At 45.8% G+C, this 23,634-nt stretch overlaps 1 protein-coding gene across 5 annotated transcripts in view; it reads right to left on the bottom strand.

Annotated features, from left to right (window-relative positions):
- The window catches only part of nfixa (nuclear factor I/Xa), a 101,347-nt gene that overhangs the window by 53,759 nt on the left and 23,954 nt on the right, over window positions 1-23,634 (bottom strand). For 4 of the 5 annotated variants that reach the window (XM_071539142.1, XM_071539144.1, XM_071539145.1 and 1 more), the window contains exon 2: window positions 21,023-21,554. In XM_071539142.1, the coding sequence (XP_071395243.1) occupies window positions 21,023-21,554 (532 nt within the window). Of the gene's footprint in view, window positions 1-21,022; window positions 21,729-23,634 lie in introns of those variants that run through there. The other variant, XM_071539141.1, reaches the window with a different exon arrangement.

The raw sequence follows: 23,634 nt of genomic DNA on the forward strand, positions 1-23,634 counted from the left end.
AGGTAGAAGAGTGAAAAAAAAAAAAAAGAAGGTTAAAATAAAGTCTAATTCAGTACAAGGTGCTTCTGGGGTTGTGAAGGAGGACATAATCTAATTAGTTCAATTTAAACTATTTAAGGACCTAAACGTGAAATTAGGAAGTCTGCATTGAGAAGGTAAGGAAAGGAGATGAAGCAATAGTTAGCGAAGGGTGCTGCTGGGTCTGCTGTGATAACATTAGCAGATTAGTTAAGGCCATGTCTTACGGGCCAAAAGGTCAAAATAGCAAATGACTGCACTTAGAGCCAAATGATATTGCTTATCAACTAATACGAGCTTAACGAAGTAAAAACTGAATCACTGAAGGCTTAGAAAAGTTCCAGACCTCTCAATGTCACAACTTGGATTTAATTAAAAGCTTTGACGATGCTGTGCAGCAAAGGAGACACAGATTTCATTTTTTATCAGCAGATCGAATTGGGAAGATTTTGAATCCGCATATAAGGAGTACTGGCAGTTTAGTTAAACCTAGATAAGATTTGTTTGGTTGAACCTAAATAAGATTAGTTTAGCCCAGTTTAGTTGACACTTCTCCACCACACAGTGATAAAAGTGCATGTAAAATGGTCAGAGATGACTTGTGGTTGTTGGCAGCGCTGCGGCGGTGGCAGTAGCGATGCCAGTGCCACTCAGACAGGGCCCTCTGGGAGAACATTTACTGGCCCCTCACTAACACCTCTACGTGTGTGAGAGTGAGAGAGTGTTTGTGTGTGTGCGTGTGTGTGTGAGTGCGCACGTGCGTGAGTGTGTGTGTACATTTATTGGCCCCCCGCTGCCACCTCTGGGGAGGAGCCGTCCAACTGCTGAGTGACACACGCTGCTTAGTGTCTTAATGGAGGGAGAGGAGGGCCAGCCAAACCACAGCCTCTAGACTGGGATCTCACAGCCTGTAATTATGGGGAGATGTTAAAGTGCCGTGTGTGTGTGTGTGTGTATGTATGTGTGTGTGTGTGTGAGAGAGAGAGAGAGGGACAGAGACAGATACACAGAGAAAGATACTCTACATCTTTCTTGTTAAAATTTGATCCCACATGCGTGTGTGCCAGTGTGCCTGAGTGTGTGTGTGAGAGAAAGAGACCATACGCGTGAACTGAGTACAGTGGTGTGCATCAGTGCCATGTGTCTCATGCTGCCCCAGCTGTGGCCTTGCTCACACACACAAAAAAAGAAAGAAATGAAAGTTGTTGGGAACTGGAGCTGCGTTCAATTAGGGTAACCACATATTTACAAACAGTGGGGGGAAAGCTGCCTCTCTGTGACTCATCAGCCAAGCGGCACACTTGCACTTTTGACTCCGGGCCTCCCTCTCCCAACCACACAGCTCAGAGGGAGGGATAGAGGGAGATGACAGGGTATGGAGAGAGAGAATGAAAAACACACACATGCATGCTAACTGCACATGTGTGCACACCCGCATAAACAAATGCACATGTGCACACACAAACCCTCGCACAAATTAAACAAACTCATTAAAGCCCTTGTGGTGTGAACAAAAGCACGCAACATCACATGGAGCACGCCTACTCTTAGAAAATGACCGATAGTGCAAAATGATCCTACATTTAAAGGATAGAAGGTAGAATAAGTCCTGGATCCTCAATATTTAGATATATTGAATGCTGAGCTTCTGATAACCCCCCCCCCCATATTGAATATGTTACTGCTTTGGAGATGAACATTTTCTTTACACACAAAATCCCAGTGTGCGTCCATGTCACACAGATGCAGCCCTTCCTGTGCCTAAGGGCCCTTGCTAACTCCTGCTAATGTACATGTGGCAAACATGAGAGCACATCAAAGCACAGAGACCAGCACAGTAAAACCCAGGCCTTGTTTCTTCTCCCTGGCTGTCAGCACCCTGGGAGAGAGCAAACGGAGGCGCACGGCCCAAAGTGTGAGCGCTGTTTGTCTTGACTTGACCTTGGTGTGTGTGTGTGTGTGTATGAGTGTGTGCGTGCGCACGTGCGCATTTATGTGGTGAACCACATCAAAGGCCAATGGAGTGGCTCAGTTGTTATGACCTCTGACCCTGGCATGCTCCAAGACAGAGGGAGGGAGGGAGGAGGAGAAAGAAAGACAGAGTGAAACACACCCACACCCAAACTGCAGCCACTAAATTTACAACAGCTACAAAAACAAGCATGGACAGAGACATAGCAATTTGTCTAGTTAACATTTATAGGGACCTAAGTGGAGGCGCACACAAGTAAATCATTAGGACACGTACGCACACACAACCACACACACACACACAGAAACACACACACAGTCATTCCAGTCTCCTCTCCCCACTCCCTGTGCATCTTCTTCTGTGGTGCAGCCCATCCTTCATCCTGCTGAACCTGTCTGAACCCCGCTGCATCACAGCATCTGCACGATTCAATCGATTGCAAATGTTCAGACTGATTCTCATTTTACTTTGGTATTTACACGGAGGACAACTGAAGCAGTTTCTTGGCCCTGAGACGAGCACTATATCTTTCTCTCTTTTCATCATTTGCACTTGAAGTGAATTCTTAAAAGGTGATCTCTCCTCTACATCTTCCCTGCATTTATTTTTAGCCGACGGCGGATATAACCTAAGTCCTTGACAAAACATCAAACACCGGTTTAGCATGTGTGTGCATGGTGTGTTTGAGTCACTGGATCAGTGTATGTGTGTATGTGTGAGTGTGTTTTAACATGTTTGTCCAACCTGCAGTAAATGAGTCATTCACTCTATGTGTGTGTGCGTGCGTGTCTATACGTGTGTGTATGTGTGTGTGTGTGTCTGTGTGTGTGTCTATGTGTATGTGAGTCACAGCTGTAATAACTTACAGCTCCCTGCATTTCAGCTATGCTGTCACGGTCCATTACAGTTCTCCTTATACACACACACACACACACACACACACTCACAGACACACACAAACACTTAGGAAAACATTTCTGAATAAAGCTCATTTGAGAATAAGAATATCCCAGTCGAGTAATCATGGCTGCAGAGAACTGCAGTTAAAAAGGTACTTAAACTTGATCTCTGATGACCATTGTTCTGTGCCGTCAGCTAGTCATGAAAAATTACGTCTTCTGCAGGTGTTGACAGCAATGGATGTTTGCACATGTATGTGTATGTGTATGTGTGTGTGTGTGTGTGTGTGTGTGTGTGTGTGCGCGTGTGCTCGTTTTCGTGTGCTTGAGTATCCATCTATCACATCTGAGTGCGTATGATTGAGTGTGCAGTATGCATTCTGTGTGAATATGTGCATGCTCATGTACATATGATTATGTGTGTGTGTGCGACTCTGTGTGTGTGTGTGTGTGTGTGTGTGTGTGTGTATAAAGCAGCCCTTGACAGCCACTGGGGGCGGCGGTGGCGCGGCCGGTGTGTTTGCCTTGGCAGCGATTCAGCATTCCACATTCCTCTGTGATATTCAGTACTGTGACCTCAGGAAACCCGCCCTGCAGTGAAGCTCGCTCTCTCTCTCTCTCAAACACACTCTCTCTCTCTCTCTCTCTTCGACTTTCCACCTCTCTCTCTCTGCAGCCCATCTCTCTTGCTTTCTGTCTCTCTCTCTTGCCACCACTCCACCTCTCTCTCTCTTTCCCTCCCTTCCTCTCTATCTTTTGCTCCGCCCTCTTTTCATCCCCCTCTATCCCCCCCCCCCCCACTCCTCGTTTTATTTTCCCTTCTTCCTTCTTCTCTCTACAAACTTCTCCTCAACTCTCCCCTCATTTTGACAGAGGTCGCCTGACAACGCACCTTTCTCAGTTGAAGCACAAGTCTCTGCTGCTGTCACTGTAAATTCACAACACTTCACACTGTCCCGGTCACTCAATGTATCACTCAGACGCATATTTCTCCTTTATTAGGAACTCCTTTTCCATCCACAGTACAGTGAGAGGCCAGAGGGAGGTGTTCCTCTCTCTCCCACTCCCTCTCTCTTTCTTTCTCTCTCTCATTCTCAAGGCTTTCATCCAGACCATTGGAAACTGCAGGAAATCAAAGTATTTGTACTACATTTAATGAGGTGCCTGTACTAAGAATGTATGAGTATTGGTTAATGGACTGGCTTCTTGACCTCTCTACCTCTCTCTATCTGTAATAGGCTTCCCATCTATCTTGCTGTGTGTCAATAGACTCCTTCCCTGACTCCTCCCCCTTCTCTTCCAGGCCACGCCCACAGGCCTAGAGAGAGAGTTCACCTGAGGTGACCCCACACCCGGGGCAAGGCGGTTCCTCCTCCCTCCCTACTTCCCCCCCCTTCCTCCTCCCCCTCTTAGCCTGGGCTGTAAACTAGCACACATACTTCAAACACACAGCCGCCACACCTGCCACCAAGAAGCAGAAGGCAGAGAAAGAGAGAAAGGAAAGAGAGAGAACTGTGGAGAAGAGATGACAGGGTTTTAAACTATAATGTGGTTAAGTTAGGTGAGAAAAAGAAAGTAGTAACATGGTATCTGCAGGTTTCAAGAAGCAAAAGTTAAGACCATAAACCAAACAAAATGAAACAAAGAAGGCATGCAATTCTGAATCTATAAATGGGCAGTATGAGAAAAAAGACACCAGGAAATTAATTGTTAAGGCACATGAGGTCCAATTGTGCTTAGTAAAGAAGATACAATGAGAATATTTGTTTTTATTTTTGGTATTTTGTACAACTTCTGTGCTTTCTGTTCTGTATTAATCTAAGAGGGAACATGCAGTGCAAAGAAACCTGCCATTGCATAGTGACATAGTGAAATAGACATGCATGAGTTATTTTAAAGTTAAAAGTTAAACTAAAGCTAAATGAAATATCGTGAGAAACAACTACAGGAGAAGCCACTTCAGACAGACTGAGCTTGAGCTAAATTCCAAGAAGAGGCAGAGAGACAGAAATGAAAGATAACCATCACAGACAGTAACACTCCGCCACCCCCCACCACCCCCTATGAGGCCGCTCCATGTTATAGCTATCCACTGTGTGTAGTGTGTGCACTGTGGTTGACCCACATACAGCAGAGCAGAGCGGAGGAGGGGTGAACTAAGGTCCTGGGTGGAGCAGCCAGTCAACCCTCTTATCTCCCTGTTGCTGTGACACTCGCCACTATCTCAAGTGGACCTTTATATGGCTTGATTGTGCAGCAGCAAACCCTGTAAAACTCTGAAGTCACATAAACACAAGACAGAGAGAGAATGACTTAGGAAATAAGGGGAAAAAGATGGCATGTTGGATCTGTTTGGATGTGTGTGTGTGTGCGTGTGTGCGTGTGTGTGTGTGTGTGTGTGCGTGTGTGTGTGTGTGTGTGTGTGGAGGGGCATGGGAGGTGAGGAGAGAATACATCAGCAATTAAAGCTTACCTAGACAAACATGGCCATGTGGCCACACACAGACGCTTGGTCCATCAAGAAAAACATATTAGCAGGGCATCTTCAGGGCGAGGTCAGACCGGTGAAGTTGACAGTGTGTGTGTGTGTGTGAGGAGGGGGGGGTGTCTGTGCACAGGTGTTGCATATTTTTCTGTGCAACGCATATTGTATGAAGCGTTTGCAAAGACGTGAATGGTCTTCTGGGAATGTCAAAATCTGTGTGTATGCACAGTGAAAGCAGTGTTGAGGACTGAGCACGTGTGTATGTGCACATGTGTGTGTCTGTGGGGGGATAGGGTGTGTGTGTGTGTGTGTATGTGCATATGTGTATGTGTGTTTGCGAGACTATTAGCGAGCGTGTGTGTGTGTGTGTGTTTCGGATTAAGAGCTTCACCCCTGGACCTCGAAATTAGATAGGGGATTAGCGGGACACATCCGCCACCTGGCATTTTAAGCCCAGCAATTACAACAACAACTTTTAATCAACAACATGCAGCCACACATGTATCACATACAGTGAGAACCCACCCGCTCATTCAGCTTCATACTCATCCTTCTCTCTCCTATGAGGCTGTCACTCAGCTGACCCCTCAATAACACTAATAGTCCACATGGAGGGCAGCTGTATGATAGTTTTTTAGACTGATCATGACCCACTGTATTAATAGGGATCAGCCTAGATTGGGACTTGTTAGCGCCGCACACTAGGCGAGGATTTAGCATCCAGAGTGCCTTTTACTTGGCACAAGGCTAGGAGCTAGCATCTGAAGCACTTGGCGCTAGGCTAGGACCTAGCATCCCATTAGCACCTGCAGAGCAAGGCTATGATTTACCATCCAGAGCGAATGGAGCTGGGTTAGGAGTTAATAATAATGTGATACTTTCTCGCTCACTCTTTTCTGCAGTCCCCCTCCACAGGGAGGTTGGATGTCAGGGTCGGCTACAGAGCAGCACCTCTGCAGTTGGTGGGGATTCAGGGTCTTGCTCAAGGACACTTCAGCAGGTTGGGTGCGTGCCGACATGGGGCCTTTGAACACTTATCATTAGACACCACCCTGCTGCCATTCACACCCCTGGTGCCAATGCAGCTGAAGGCTAGCAGCTAGACCTGACGGTGAAATGTTGCTGAAAGTTAAAGTTAATGATTCTGTTCTTGTGTGAAAAAAGAAATTCACATCCTACAGTATGACACTTACAGAAAGACAGCAATGCTTGTAAAATATAAGTTAACTAATATGACTGAAAACACAAGAGTGTACTGGGAGCTTTCACCCCTTATTCCACCTACAGAGACTCTATGGCCTCCAAGCCTCTTGATCTCCTGAGGTGGCCTTCTCACTCCATGCAGGGGAGGGAAGGGGGGTTGGGGGGGGGGCTTGTGGTCAGGACAGATACATCACGCCAAAGAAATAAAAAGCAGCAAGGGAGGGCAAACAAACCCTAGACAATTCCGCTCCATTTCATGGCCGGCGTGCAGTGGGGAGGAAGACACAGGAGGCTAGCAACCAAACTAAACACAAACAGCAGCCAGGCACCGGGAAAGGAAAAGAAATCATGTTCTTTTTCATGAACACCTCCAGTTAAACACACTAACACACACACATATACAAAGGTCCGCCTGTGTTCGAGAGGCAGTTTAGGCCGCAGAGTGAGTGATGGAAGAGAGAGAATTAGCCTACATACCGAATAGAAATGGTCAGCATCCACTGCCAATATGCCAATAACCGAGGCTCAAACATATACCGTATATTACATTTTCCAAATCTTATTACATATAATAAAAATTCTCCTCTCTGAATTCCAAGAAACTGCAATTGCGATAGCCTTGAAGAAAGAAGAAACTCTGAAGAGAAAACACATTTAACCCCCGAACAGAGCGAGAGCCAAACAAAAACCCCAATCTAATGAAAACAAAGGAGGGAACAAAGAGAAAGTGAGCACAGCTCTGCATTTTTTCTTTATTAACAAGCAGCATTTCCGTCCAAAATCGCAGATAGCAATCTACCACAAATAAGGACCAGATTTCTCTAATTGACCATCATGTTGCTTTTAAAGATGAAGTGCCACCTTGAATTACCACTGTTCTCTGAGAGGGTGACACCAAAAAACAGAGAGAGAGAGAGAGAGAGAGAAAGAAATGATTAGATTAAAAGAGAGGAAGAAAAAAAAGAGGGAAAGAAAGGGATGAACCGACAAAGCTGAACAGAGAATTTGAGAGGGAAAGGGAGAATCAAACCGAGCGAGAGAGCGAATGAGGGAGACGAGAGAGAGGAGGATAATTGCAGGAAAGGGGCCTCATTAGTCCATCACTATCCCCAATCTACCCCCCAATTTCGGGTCAGGAGAGAGAAAGAGAGAGAGCGAGAGAGAGAGAGAACGAGACTAGAGGAAAAAAGAGAAAAACAAGAAAGGATGGAGCGGCTAACAAGACTCCATCTCCTGTTTACGGTGTGGCCTCAAACTTTTCTCCCTGCTCCGTTCAACTTTCTACCTCTGGCCTCTTTACACTAGCTGGCAGCGCTGAGCGTGCACACTGCCGCCGGCCCCGTCACGGATCACACACCATATCTCCTTACACACCTCGCATGACGAATCCGCTGTCTCCTTGCCACAGGCTGCACTCACTCAGGAGCGAGAGAGAAATACTGACTTTGTCCTCGTAGAGAGGGAAAACAAGTAAATGATGTAAAAAAAAAAAAAACTGAGAGGCAAAGTCAGAGTCAATCTGAGCAAACTAAAGACAGAGCTATCAGGGAGACAAGGACAGGTTGAATAAAAAAACAAAAAAAAACATCATAATACTAAGTTTTGACTAAGATGCTTGTAAAAAAAAAGGAAATTTACTCTCTCACGCCGAACCCAAGCTCAGTTAAATTTATTTCTATGTTTGTCAAGTGGAGACCTACTGCACCAGCGCTTGGCCCATGACCAATTACGGATACTGACTCATAGTTTAAGAAAGCAGGGTGATGAGATATCCATTCCTTCCCTGCAAAGTCAATATGTTGCCCTACCCAGCATCTGTACAGTAAATACAAGATCTGGAATGTACTGCACAGGGTGCAGTGGAGTTTTAGTTAGAGCGTGTGCACTTTATTTTGAAGGAAAAGCGCTGCCTCGACTGCATTTTGTGCTGATAATATGAAAAAGCGGGTCACACACTGTGTTTCCATAACAATGTCAAGCGCTCTATTCAGCTGGCGATGACGTGCTGCTGAAAATAAAAGCAGGTTACATAAACGAACAATAGATACTTGCATACATGATGCAGGTACCACTGGTTTGGTACTGTTTTGCCAACTTTAGATTTTTGTCGGACGCTCCCCATTATTATTACAATAAAAAAAGGCGGTGGCAGTTTGAAAAACGCGGAATAGTCTGAAGACGCCCTGAGCCAGCAGGACCCAGCAGCTCCAGCCTCCTCTGCTCTCTCTGCCACAGCAGGAAGGCCCAGCTGGAGAGGGCTGAGCTAAGGAGGAACGCCACATGGCTCCCCCCTGTCCTGGCCTACCCAGGGACTATCCTGCTACTCAGGCTTCAGCTGTGTGTGTGTGTGTGTGTGTGTGTGTGGGGGTGGGTGGGTGGGTGGGTGCAGGATGCGCCAGGTGCCAAACCATGCCGTGGGATCAGGTGCCCAAAGTGTGGGATTGTGGGAATGCTATGGTATCAGGAGGAAGCGCTAATACGCACACACACACACACACGCAGGCACACTTTTCCTTTCTCCTTCACATATAATCTGGATCACGCTAACATACCCATCACATTCAATGTGAGGAGGGTTTGTGTCACCAGCTTGTTTTGATGGCAAAGAGAACAGACAGGGTGAAGCAGAAGAGCATAGATTCATTTTCACAGAGCCAGCTGATTCTTTCTAACAGAACGCTGGTCCATGGGACACACACACACACACACACACACACACACACACAGACTATTTATACAGAAAAAGGCACCCTGTAGAAAATTACAAAAAAAAAAAAAAATTCAGCCGAAGTGAATTCCATCTCTTGTTCCCATTGTTGGTCTATAGATGGTTTTAAGCACCGGTCATAACTGCCTCAACAGATGCACAGTGCTGTACGCATCATCACCATGCATTTAAATATCATACACATGTTTTGGCAAGACACTCGGAACCAAACGCGTGCAGCTGAATATTTATACACCACACGAGAAAGACATGGTTCAAAAAATGTATAGCCTCATATATTATACATTGAGAGTGCATCTCTATGCCGCCGTTCTCCCTCTCGTTCTCTCGTCTCTCTCTCTCTCCTTCTTTCTCTCGTGTGGGAGGCAGCGCTGGGCACCCAGCCATGCCACATCAATATGCGCGCTGGTGAAATGCTTCCCCTGCTTCCCCCGTGCTGCAGTCGCCGAGGCCCGCAGCAGTGGAAGCGGCGGCCAGTGTCACCGGATACGGACGGTCATGTTAGCTGGTAGTTAGTTAACAGGGGTTAGCCGGCTAGCATTCCCAGCGCGGCCGTGACAGGCCGGGGCCAGGCCGGCCTCGTCATAGCGACCCGCTGCGGCAACAGCCCGTTGACACAGACAACGCCAGCCAGTGCCACCCTGGAGGCACCTTGGATTCTGCCCAGGCAAGGTTCCCTGGGAGCCTTGGTTGCCATGGTGCCAGTCGAATTTGGGTCCAATAAACGTGAGGGGAACAGGCGGTGGGTGAGGTGGGGTGGGGGGGGGGACTTTGGGGTGGCGAGACAGTGGATAGGGAGAAGGAAAAGGGGGGTTACTGGGTGCTATGGCAACCTCGATATCAATCCTGCGGTTCTGACAGACACACACTAAGAGTCAATTAAAAGAGCTGTTTAGATACAGATATATCATTGGAAGGATGGTGAAATAACATCATTGATAACCTATAAAAGAATGGCAGCAGCACAGACATTGAGAGGGTACGTGTGCTGTATGCAGCTGATAACCTACACAAAGGGCTTTTAAAGAGACTCTTGGCAATGCAGTCTAAATAGAGAAAATATAGAGAAGGTGAATGTATTATATTACTGCTGCTATAGGAAGCTGAAAAGTAAAAAGCTCAGCTGTCAGATCATTTGAGGAAAAACGAGAGATGTAAATCTCGTCTTTCCCCCCAAGGCTATTGCTGTAAATGAGATCGTGCTCTTAACCAACTTGCCTAGTTAAAAAGGAGGAAGACTTGTTAACATTCACAGGAGAGTGTGGCACAAACTATACACAACCTAAATTAAAGCTGCTAAAAAGAAGCTACATTTCCTTGGCTTTTTGTGGCCCGTTCTTTCAGTCAGCATGCACTAAGTGGTTGGAAGCGAGCTAACCCTGGTTTGTTTATCCATAAATTCATCTCCTCTTAATTAAAAAGTTTGCACGATGGAAATGCGCAAAAGGACATATTAGCACCTAGTTTACACCCCGCTCCCTTGGCTGACTGGCTGACTGGCAGTTGGGCTGCACTACAGTATGAGGAGCCTGAAGCGGAGAGCGAGGCTCTACGAAGGCCATGGCCGGTTCACCGCAGTGTCCCTGAGACCCCAAGACTCCGCTAGCTCCAAACTCACTCTCCAACTCACATAAAAAAATAAAAATAAAAAAAAAAACCTGCTGCTTGGCTCCTAGGACTGTAAATCATGCAAAATAGAGCATAGCACTCGGCTTGGAAAAAATAACCATGTATAATGAGCAGACAGAGACATATGCACATATGCACACACACACACGCACGCCCGTGCGCACACGCGCATAAGCCTTGCCAATAGCACACCACCCCCTACGCCGCTTTGTACTAGAGGCACAAACACACACTTGTCATCGGCCTATCCCAGAATTTTAACCCCCCAAAAAAACACAATCCCCCCCTTGAATCCATGCTATTGATAAAGACCAAACAAAAAACACACTATCTCTACCCCCACCTTACCCCACTCGTTAAGAGTGTGTCCACCTCCCACCTGCTCTGCCCCCCCTCCGAACCGCACACACATACACTAACGCCATCCCACTCCAAAACTCATCCTGTTATCTAAACAAGCGGCGTCCTCTCGTCAGCGTCAGTGGGTTCCTTTCTCTGTCTCCTCAGAGAAAAGAGAGACTCTCCTGTTCACAGATGAATGGAGTCTTTTGATGAAGCGCCGAGCCTTGTTTACTGCCACTCCATTTATTTACCGGCCTGTTTTTCAAGTCGTCATTGAGGGACACTCTACCAAACACCCAGCCCCCCCACCCCCACCCCCCCCACCCCATCCTCACCCACCTACCCCCTCCATCTCATCCTCTACTTAACTACACCCCCCCATCCGCCCAACACATACACACACACACACACACACACACACACACTATCCCCCCTCTCAATCCCATGTCGTTCCCTATCCCGTTTCATCCTGCTTTCTTCTCTCCGTCTAGTGTCCTAGATCTGTGTCCAAACTGATTTGAAGCTTACTCGCTTACACAGACGCATGCCAAATTTGATTCTCTGCATTCTGTTGTGCTTCTCAGCTAGCTCGCTCGCTGCTACCCCCCACCCCACTTTCTGTCTTCTCTCTAAACCGCTCTCCTTCTCACGGTGTAACGAACACCAAACGATGCCCTCATGAAGGTTGTCTTTCAAGGAGGCTGAGTGGCCTGCCGGGAAAAGCTCGGACGTTTTTGACTGGAAAGCGGACATGCAAAATCTGGAAAAAAAAAAATCTACTATGTATGATGTAAAAATGTTTTGATCCCAAAAATGAAGTAATCGAACTTGGTCAGTGATCAGATGTGAAATTTAAACACGCAGCTAAACAGCAGAAAATCTCAAAAAGTGAAGGCAATAATCCTAAACAACAAAAGAAAAACTGACTTGCAGCCGATGATGGCCCGCTATAATAATGATCCTATTGAAAATGTTTTATCTTATAAAATGAAGTAATTAAACTTAATCTGTGATCAAATATGAAATGTAAAAATACTGTAAAAAAGTCAGAATGCCAGTCTCAGTGAGGATGTATGTACTGAATGGCTGGTGGCAAAATATTTTCGTACAATGAACGAAAGAAACAGCAGAAAATCTTTTTTTTTAAAAAGAACAAAAAAAACAACAACCTGAACTGCAGTCAAGACTCACAGCCCATGATGGCGGGCTATAATGGAAAAGAAGGATAATGGTCCTATTGAGTGCTGAAATGTTTGCGCTTACAAGTTATTATACATTTTTCTGTAGCTGCAAACAGGAGTCCAGGGTGCTAATGAGGCTAGGGGAGGGCATTCATTTGAACCCTAAAGAGGAATAAAAGAAAAGGGGAACAAGTGAAAGAAAGAAAAGAAAAGAGAAGAAAGCGAGGATCAGAGGGAGGAGGTTGGCAGGGATGGTGTGTGAAAATTTGGCATCTTCCACAGAGACAGATAGCATCGTGCCAAAAACGGCCGCCGACACAACTACAACTCCTCTCACTTTTTGAACATTAGACGCCGTCGCCGCGCTGAACTCGCCCACATAATAATTCCTTTATTCCTCAACCCACATGTGCAAAATAAAAATACCCCTTCCAAAAAAATATTACATTAGTTTTGATTTATTTTTTCTAAACTGGTATTGACCTAACTTTTTATTCAGTCACTCGAACTCAGCGAGGCCACTTCACTTTTTATAGAGAAAAAAATAAAGGAAAAAAAACAACAACAACAAAGAAACTGTGCTTTGGATTTAAAGCGCAGTATTGTGGCTCTCGTTCTAGCATGACTATGGTTCTGTGGCGCTGAATAGCGTTGTTAGCCAGACTGAGCAGCCGATGCCAGGGCCTCGCTGTGAGTGCAGCCCGGTGAATAAGCCATGTTCCCTGGCTCTCCCTCCTTTCTGGCTGGCCTGCCTGCTAGCGCGCACTGGCCACCGCACTCCTTCTTCTCCTCCTCCTCCTCCTCCTCCTCCTCCTCCTCCTCTCTGTCTCTCTGAGGTCGGGAAACCCTCCTGAGTGGGTATATGGTTTTTGGGGACAGACACATTTCATGGTTGGCGCCGCTACAAAAGCCTGAAAAGAGACCAGGCACTGGGAAGACACAGTATTAATACAGACAATACCACCCCCTCGCTGCTTCTGACTCTCTCTTTTCTCAATTACCTCTTTCTTTTCTTTTGCCTTTCTCCTTTTCTCTCCCCTTCTTTCTCCCCTTTCTCACTCTCTCTAGTTATTTTTCCAAATAAAAAACCGTAAAAGAGCCCACTCAGCTCCTCTAAAGAATGCAGTTTTTTATCGCTGTGTGCTTAGCTTAGCCTACGCCCATTTTTATTTGACAATCGTTAATGTGTTTAAATGTGTAATTAAATCTCAACAGTAGGTATTAGACTGGGTTCACTGCAGTGCGAAACGCCCTTCTCTTCTCTTAGCCAAAATGAAAAATTGCTAGGCATTTATAAAAATAAAATCAACTCAACTTTGCGTGGACCGCAACATTAACACACAAGAAAAAAATTTTGAATGTGGATCTATTTTCATTTCGATAAAATATTTTGGAAAAATATAAATTAATTTCAACACACTATATCTGGGCCTATTTATAGATGAAAAGGCGTTTGGGTACTTTATATCTGGCACTCCGGAGAAACCTGATTTATGTAACCTTCACTTTGGGGAAATATAAATTACTATACCAACAAGGTAGCTATAATTCAAAATGATCAATGTTATAATAGAGTGGAATAACACACAGTGAAAAAGGTATGCACCACTGGTAATGAAGAAAACATGTGCAGCACTTATTTTCGACACTGAAATAAGATCCTTCTCTTCTGTCGTGAAAAATCACAAAATGCACAGCCAAAAAATGTCTGTGTCAATTTCTTAACGGCTTAGCAATGTCCTGTTTTTCAAAACGTATCCACTGCCTTTTTTTTTTACTTCAAATTAATGCCCCATCTCAATTTCTTTAGAATGGAGGGCCTCTCCTGAGGAGAAACAGGAAGAATCTGACAGAAGAGTTAATTAAAAAGAAAGAGGGGATCAGAGAAAGACTGAAAAAAAAACAGCCAAACAGCACAAACTGCCTCGTTTGTCTGTTCCGCCACAACGATGGACTCCCGATTTCACTGGAATAATCTGTTTACCATATATCTCCAACACTGAAACTCTTCACACAAAAGGACAGAGATGGGGGTAGACCAGAAATGTTCAGGGGGTTTTACTCTCTCCCAAGCCACTCGGCCAAAGAAACTGAGGCTTATGATCGTTATGTAAAAACCAAAGAAGCAGGGAGCTGTTTCTAGGACAAAGGCACCGTATCGCAGAGCATGCCAGTTTTCACTGGTCAATTTAATGGGAGACCAAACACAACAACATTGTCTTTGACTCGCCTTTCTCATGTTTTTTATTTTCCCTCTGGAGTCTGCTTGTGTCATCATGGTCTCATGAGATAAATGCAGACCCTGCGGTTTTGGACCGATCTATGTCTGTGACACCCCAATGTTAGCCTCGTGTCTGTGTGTGTGTGTGTGTGCATTCGAGAGTGTGTGTGTGCATGCATGTTTTGGAGCGACTGAGCACACAACAGGGCTTTGGCTAGCCCGATACCGTTAGCTCTCCAAATACACAGACTTTTTTCCAAAGCCAAGAATAGTGCGAGAAGACTCCCTCTCACTCCGTCTCTCTAATGTGACGGGTCTCTCCCTCTATCTTAACCCTTCATATTTGATATGTAGCCGCCTCTATGTGTCGCTGACACCGGACAGGAAGACAAGAGACTTGCAAAATAAGACGCGGGCCCTGCTAAACGAGAGCCATCGGCGAACATTTGCGGATGCCAAAGCCGCTCTGCATGTGGAGAGCTTTTCTTAGCCGGCGTGGGCCCGGTTCCCACAACACACAATACAAAAGCCTCGGCCCCGACCGACGGGAGTTTTCATTTAATCAAAACCCAACACTTACTTCACTGTTGAGGGTCAACCTAAACTACACACACACACACACACACACACACAGACACACACATACACAAACAAAAAGACACACAGGACAGTCCACTCAACCCTTGTGATGTCATGGGAGCCAGGAAAGAGATCCTGTAAGTAATTAACAGCAGATTATTTTCACAGGAAAAAATACTGAGGCGCGGAGCAGTGGGAACCTGGGGAATCCATCAGAGTATCCCGTCAACTTTTAACACGTCCAGAACCATTCATCATGTCAGCCATGACTGTCAGGACGCCTCTCTCCCTTTTTTTCCTCTCTTTCTCTCTTTACTCTCCATTTTCCCCTCATAAATCCAAAAGACTCGGGGAGTTTTCCTCGGTGATGAACGCAAGTGGGGTTTTTATTTGTGAATCCTTCCTGTGGTCAGCGAGTTGGCCGGGGTTGGCCACAGGGCTTGGGTTTCTCTGGGCTTTCTCACAGCGCCGTCCAAGGCATGACTATACCGCTATAGCGAGGAGGAGACGGGATCTGGCACCGCGCAGCGCAGAGTGTGGAGCGGTCATGGCAGAAATGGCACGGCGAGCACATTTCACACCTCCCTCAGAGTGACTGCAAATTTCCTGTACTGCGCTTTTGATTGGAAACACATTCGAAACATCTTTTCATGATCGCACTTACAGCGTAAGAAAGAAAGAGAAAAGAAAAAAAACAAAAAAAAAAACAGAGTGGGAATGAGGTCCAAAATATGACTAACGCTAAGTGCGCTGAGCTAACTTTGGACCCGGCAAATGTTTTTTATATTCTATTTTTCCAAGCTTGAATAAATCAGCAATGTGCTGAGTTTAAGCTAAAACAGCACAAAAGGTTATAAATCAAATAGCCTACATGATGAGAAGCAGGCTAAATGAATTCTCCTCAGATGCTGTAGAGGTGGACCCACTTACACAGTAGTCCATCCTACACAAGTGAGAATTATATCAAAACTAGCCCTATGAATCAGGCTTGGGCCAGTGCGCTCCATTCATGGTTATCATTCCAAAGTGACCCTGCCAGTGTGTGGTGCTCTGGCAGACCTTTCGCACTTCCGGGCCAAGAGATCGCTATCGCCATTATAATACCAGTCACTCTCTCTAATAAAACACTAAAAATAATGTACTGTACCGCACCACAACCACTCTCGCCCGCGCCTCTCTCTCTCCTCCAGCTCTTCTTCTCTGTTCTCTGCCAGCGTTTCAATCACATTGTTCAAGGGGACGTTGATCTGTCTGGTTTGTTCTTCTCTATCTGAGGTGCCTGAAAAGCAGGGGAAGAAGGTGGCGTATTGTGGCAGCGTGGTTTGTTCTGTTACGGCTGCGGTGTGTTATGCTCTATAACAGAGAGGAGCTCAAAGGAGTCGGCTGGCTGACTGACTGGCTGGCTAGCTGGCTGGCTGGCTGGCTGGCTGGCTGCAGAACAGCCTGAGAAAGCCTGACGGCGAGCCCAGAGATTCCCCGTGGCAGCTTTTGCCACTCCGTCGTAAACAAAACACAAGACGTCTTCCTCCTCTTCCCACACCAACGGGGCTCGGGCTCTGCCAAACAGAACAATCACTATCGCAGCCTCTTCTCCTTTCCACTGCTCTCTCTCTCTGTCTGTCTCTCCCTCTCTCTGTGTCTCCTACAATATAAACAAAGGAGATCAGCGGAGGCTTTACCTCTATGAGAGCAACAATGAGGGCGATGTTTAAGGAGACAAAACAAAAGTGTGCTCGGGATCAAAGAGGAGTGAGGAAGACAGAGATGCTAAAGACCGACAAAATGCAAACCAAACAAAAACAAACAATGAGCACGTCTTGTCATTCAGTGTGCCACGAAGGCAAAAACCGCAGACACACATCACTGTAGACACAGACGAACGCGGGCCTACAAGCCTGTTTGCACACACACACATTCACACACATTTAGTCCTTATACACTCCTATCATGCTAGAGTGAGTAAAAGTAAATGAGAGCCAAGTGTGGTAGCATGGGGGCCCTAGGGCAGGTTTGCAGACGGTGGTTTGCCTTCCCTTGCTCTCTCTTCTCTCTCTCTCTGTAGACCCCGAGTGTCTCTCCCACCAGGAGTCGAAGTGAGCCTGGGCTCTTTGGAGGCAGATAAAAGTACCGGGGCACACTGGATTAGCCAGATAAGATAAGAGAGAGCATGCTGCAGCAGAGAGTTCACATTATGAATGGGCAGTGCACTGGGCAGCCCCTCGGAGCGGCAGAGACAAGCCATGCGTCTTACTGTACTGTTGTAAACCAAAGGACTGACGGGTGGCAGCAAACTGAACGCTGGAAGAGCCAACAGTGTCAGAGCTGGTGGAGTAAATACGGCACTTACGATGCATTTACTGTTTTATGTGTGTGTGTGTGTGTGTAGCATCAGAGCTGCGTAAAACAGGATCATCATTAAAATACAATTCAATTTTTAAAAAACATTTTTATCATGCATTCCTCACGTACAGTCAATCGTCGATCATATTGGCTGCCCCAGGTATCTGTAGTCAAGACCACTCACTGGCTTTCATTTTGAAAACCTAGTCTTAAAATCACACATATTAACAACAACGCATATTTACTAGTGTGAAGTTGATTCATTCATTTTTTCTCCAGCATCCAACATGATACTTTTGAATAATCATTTTTGCCTCTTGGCAATTCTCAATAATGTAAAAGAAAAAAAAAACTAAACACCGCGGGTGACAACGGATATAGTTACTCCCCTTAAGTGAAAAATTATCAAGATTAAAATACGGTTACACTAATACCACTTCCAAAACCACCAACTGTAGGGCAGCGCCCTATACAAAGATATTTAATTTGCAGATACAATTATTCTGAACATAGTCCCTTGGCAAAACTGTTAAGTAAATATCAGGCAATAATTTAGACTATAATTTCTAAGAAAAAAAAATAAGTTTAACAATGGCATATTAGTGCATGACTAATTAGTAATTGAGCAAAATGAGGCTATGTAGAAACTGCAGACACACATCACTGTAGACAGACGAACGCGGGCCTACAAGCCTGTTTGCACACACACACATTCACAAACATTTAGTCCTTATACACTCCTATCATGCTAGAGTGAGTAAAAGTAAATGAGAGCCAAGTGTGGTAGCATGGGGGCCCTAGGGCAGGTTTGCAGACGGTGGTTTGCCCTCCCTCGCTCTCTCGCTCTCTCTTCTCTCTCGAACACAACAACGCATATTTACTAGTGTGAAGTTGATTCATTCATTTTTTCTCCAGCATCCAACATAATACTTTTGAATAATCATTTTTGCCTCTTGGCAATTCTCAATAATGTAAAAGAAAAAAAAACTAAACACCGTGGGTGACAACTGATGTAGTTACTCCCCTTAAGTGAAAAATTATCAAGATTAAAATACGGTTATGCTAATGCCACTTCTAAAACCACCAACTGTAGGGCAGCGCCCTATACAAACAAAAATATTTAATATGCAGATACAATTATTCTGAATATAGTCCCTTGGCAAAACTGTAAGTAAATATGAGGCAATAATTTAGACTATAATTTCTAAGAAAAAAAAATAAGTTTAACAATGGCATATTAGTGCATGACTAATTAGTAATTGAGCAAAATGAGGCTATGTATAAACTAAATCCCAAAACACTCAACACTGACCCACAATCCACTCAACAAATTACTATAAAAATACTTCCAGCACTGTGACAATTATAATGCAATGACAGAGTCAGTCACCAAAATGAAACACTCACAAATACCCAGTAATAATTGCACAGAAATAAATGACCACTAACACAGTAAGACAGATTCCCCCAGTCAGCCCTCCATGGACGACGGCGCTGCCCGCTACCTAGGGCTTATCACCGCCACAGACAGGCCAACAGAGTGAGGCTGGAGCTGCTGCCAGGGTTTGGCTGAGGCCGTGTGAGGTGTTTGGCCTGGACCGAGATTGTGTGCGTGAGTGTGTGTGTGTGTGTGTGTGTGTCAGAGAGAGGGAGAGCAACGGCTGTGATAGCATTTGGCTACACTCATGTTAGCGGCTACCATAAGAGTTTTGCCGAGGCGGAGTTTGAGCGTGTGTATTCGGGCAGCGGCCGGTGCATGTTGTATGTTGTGCGCGCGTGTGTCCGAAGCTGGTTGAGTCAGTATTTGAAATTTCCAGAAAAATCCAGCTGAGATAATATTAGGTCATGAGTGTGTGTTTGTATGTATATGTAGCCAGCAAATGGCGAAGCAGTGTGTATTCGGAGGATTTGGCTGTGAAATGTTTTCATGTGTGTGTGTGTGCTAGTGTGTGGTCGCTGTGACAGTGTTTTTGGCTATGTGTGAAAAAACTACAACAGAGCCAGTGTTTTGGCTATGTGTGTAGAGTATGCGCACTGGAGGCTACAGCGATGTTTGGCCGTGTGTGACTGTGTGTATCCATGATGGTGGCTGAGATACAACAATGTTTGGCTGTATCAAACTGTATCTATGATAGTCCTTGGCCGAGTGTGCGTGCTGCGTGGGTGTGTGTACGCAATGGTGACTAAAACCGTGCTTGGCTCTACGTGTGAAAGTGTGTGAGTGTGCTACAAAGAGTTTTTTTTTTTTTTTTTTTTTTTCACTGAATGTGTGTAACTTTATTTAGCTGTGTTTGTATGTGTGTGTGTGGGTGCGAAGGTGGCTGCAATAGTACTGGCTGTCGGTGAGCGTTGCCGCTGCGTGTGAGTGTGCGTTTGGCAGCCAGGTTCGGCGCGGTGCTGGCGTTCGGGCAGACGGAGAAGGCAGCGGCAGCCTGCGGCCTGAGAGCAGGAGCCTCACGGCTCCGCTCACACGCACACACACACACACACACACACACATATATACACACACACGCATCCTGGGCCGTAGCCAAATGATGATCCCTGGCTACAATGGCCTTATCCCGGCACATACACATCGACAGACTCTGAGTACAATCTCATAAACAGAGACTCTCGCTGATACACACAAAAAACACACAATTTGACAGTTGGAGCATCATCTCATAAACACACACGTTCACACACAGGCACGCAATTCCTCTCCTATAAAAACAAAATACATGCTTATATACAGAGCCACAAAACGTCTCGCTCACAAACGTGAACACGTACTTGCCAAGGCATGCTGGCTGAACGCCCTTTACAGACACTCACCTATTCTTTTTTTATTACTGTTGTTATTATGTTGTCATGTAAACAAACACCCAGAAGTAGTGAAAAAGAAAAAGTAAAAGAAAAAGAAAAAGAACTATTTGCTATTCACCAAGATAGCACTTGGGTGAAATTAAACGCAAGAGTAAATCTACATACCATTATTTTCATTTTGGTTTTCATAGCTGGATGTTGAATGGTGCACAGTATTTTTTTGTCAAATAAATACTTTTAAAATTAATTACACAAAACTCAATCTTTACCTAAAATTGTGAGGTAACATAGACTTAATGCTCTCCTAAATTTTAACTACCTTTTTGGTGTGCGTTTGTCAAACTCACTACACTTCGACGTATCTTTGTGTATTTGTATGTTTGTGTCAGCCCATTAGGTGTGTACGCATGTGCCCCTGTGTGTGTGTGTGTGTGTGTGTGTGTGTGTGTGTGTGTGTGTGTGTGTGTGTACGTTTATGCACAATCTACATATGAACATCCAAATGTGTGTGCACATCTATGCGCGCATGCACACGGCATGTACAAAGTGTGTGTGTGCATGCATGCATGTGCTGGTGTCCCTCCCCACTAGCCTCCAGTGCCCAGTAGGCCACATACCTGGCGTGTGGACGAAGTAGGCCAGGTAGAGGTCCAGCTCCTTGACGGACACTCCGATGTGGTGCGGCTGGACGCACAGGCCGTGGTTGGAGCACTGGGGCGACTTGACCAGCCGTTCCCCGTCCGTGCTCTCCAGGGGGCTGCCCTTGAACAGGATGACCATCACCAGGTCCAGCCGCCACACCTTGTCGGCCTGGCGGAGGCAGTCGATGCGGCGGATCTTGCCCTTCTGGTCGGGGTTGGACAGCACGCAGCAGGGGGGCTTCTTCCCCGTGATGGTGAGCACAAAGTCCTCGCGGAACTCGGGCCGGATGTCCTTGCGGAGCTTGGCCAGCAGGCGCGAGGCCCACTTCTGCTTGATCTCTGGCTTCTCCCCCAGGAGCTCGTCCTTCACCGCGCGCTCTTCCTCCTTGGACATGCGCTTCTCGTGCTTCTTGAAGTACTTGCGCTTGCGGGCCTGCAGGTTGAACCAGGTGTAGGCGAAGGCGCGGACGTGGGGCAGCAGGGCCTCGATGAAGGGGTGGAATTCATCCTGAACGAGGGAGGAGGACAGGGGGAGGGCGGAGGAGGAGAGGGAGGAGGGGGGGAAGCAGGAGGAGGCGGTGGAGAGAGAGGGGGAGAACGGGGGAGAGAAGGATGGGGAGAGAGGGAGCGGGGGTGAGGAGGGGAAGAGAGAGGAGAGGCAGTTAGCACCGGCGCGCAGCATGGAGGAGCGGCGCCTGCTCTGTGGGAGCGGAGGGAGAGAATGAGCGAGAGGCGCCGGGAGAGAGAGAGAGAGAGAGTGAGAGAGAGAGAGGGAAAGAGAGAGAGAGAGAGAGAGAGAGAAAGAGAGAGAGAGACGCTTCACACTCTCAACCTAACACAGAGACATCACACTGAAGCACACACTTCACAAAACACTAAACAACACAATACTGAGAGGCTGAGAGGTAAGGGACAAGACAGAAAAACAAATTATCTACTGAAGTGGTTTTCTTCACATAAAACTATTGTAGATAAATCTGTATGTGTCTCAAAAAAACAATACAAACAAATGTGTTATATAAAAATAAAAGTCTTGCAAGACTTGCATTTAGCCACTACAAATCTAAAATAAAAAGCATTAAATTCTACAAAAGCTTTTACTTAGGAGATACATCTAAAGCTGGAAAAAATACAAATGATAATCATTTAGAAAATATGCTGCAGATTCATAACACTACTACACATACCATAATGCATGCCAACCCATTTGCAAGAACTCGCATGCCAAATTCTAATTATTAGAATTAAAGCCAACAATCATATGGTAGAAATACTACAGAAAACGTTATTTGTCCAATTATGCAATTGCGTCCACACTCAAAATTACCCAATAACAACAGTTATCACAAAACACAAGTGAAGAAAACAAGATAAAAGTATAACATGGTAGTTACCATTTTGCTCTCTCATCATAAATTCACCCCGCCGATTGAAAAGAAACCTAAAAATGCACCACCAGTTCAGTAACTGGATTGCTGAGTCAAAAGGCGCTGGAAATAATGTTGCGAATAATATTAGAAAACAAAAGAGCGACGCAAAAAATAAAAAAAAAATAAAAATAAAAATAAAAAAAATAAGCAAAGAGGAAGGCTGAGAAACTGTCCAATAAAAGCAGCAGGGGGGGAAAAAGCTGAGAAAGAGGAGACAGGCCAAGGGGGTGCAGTGTAATACCAGCACAGGAACACAGGAGGTACTGTAGCAGGAGCTGCTGGAGAGGTGCTGTTCAAGAGCACAACAGAAGGAGAGTGCAGGAAAGTTCAACAATCTCTCTCCAAAAAAAAAGATGAGAGTTGCATGCACACGAAGAAAATAAAACAAATATTTCAGCAAAAGAGGACAAAATTGTCAAAAACCTAAACAAGCCTCTTTGTTCGCCTGCAAAAATGTGAAGGAAAAAATATCTTCATGAGAAAACAAAAAAAAAAAAAAAAAAAGCTTGGCAAAGCGGCGCGTGCTATTGGTTCAATTCTGTAGGCTCTGCATAAGACTCACGGAGAGGGAGTGAGAGAGTCGGACAAGGGGGGGTGCGGACGGAGGAGAAGAAGAAAAAAAAAAAACAAAACAAAACAAGAGGACCGAATCAATGTTGGAAGAGTGTGCACGACCGCTGGCAAACCCGAGTGCAGCTTCTTTTTTCCCCCTCTTTCTCTCCAACTCTGTCTCTCTCTTTCTCTCTTCCTCTCCACTTTCCTTCTCTAACCATTGACTGAGTCTGTGCCAACACGCAGAGGGCCCACCTATTTGGCACCGAGTCTCAAACAGCCCAGCCAATACGCACGCTCCCAGCACTGAAAGGGAGGGAAGAGAGAGATGGCAGAGGGAGAGGGAGGGGTAGAGGGTGGTGGTGGGGGGGTTGGTTGGTTGGTTGGTGGCTGGTAGTGGAGAGAGACAGAGAGAGAGAGAGAGAGCGAGAGGGAGGGAGGGAGGGAGGGAGGGAGAGACGGGGATTGTGTGTGGCGCAGGCAGAAGGCACGTCATTAGCCAAATAGACAAGTTCCAATCTAGTGCAAAGGCAAAGTCCAGAGGATATTAATTTTACATGCATCCAATCCAGACAGCACCCGCCTTCTACAACCCCCCCATGCCCC

Source organism: Centroberyx affinis, unplaced genomic scaffold (assembly GCF_046629955.1).
Source record: "Centroberyx affinis isolate AG114_WGS23_722 - 3 ecotype Tasmania unplaced genomic scaffold, CSIRO-AGI_Caff_v1 ptg003413l_1, whole genome shotgun sequence".
Lineage (NCBI taxonomy): Eukaryota > Metazoa > Chordata > Actinopteri > Beryciformes > Berycidae > Centroberyx > Centroberyx affinis.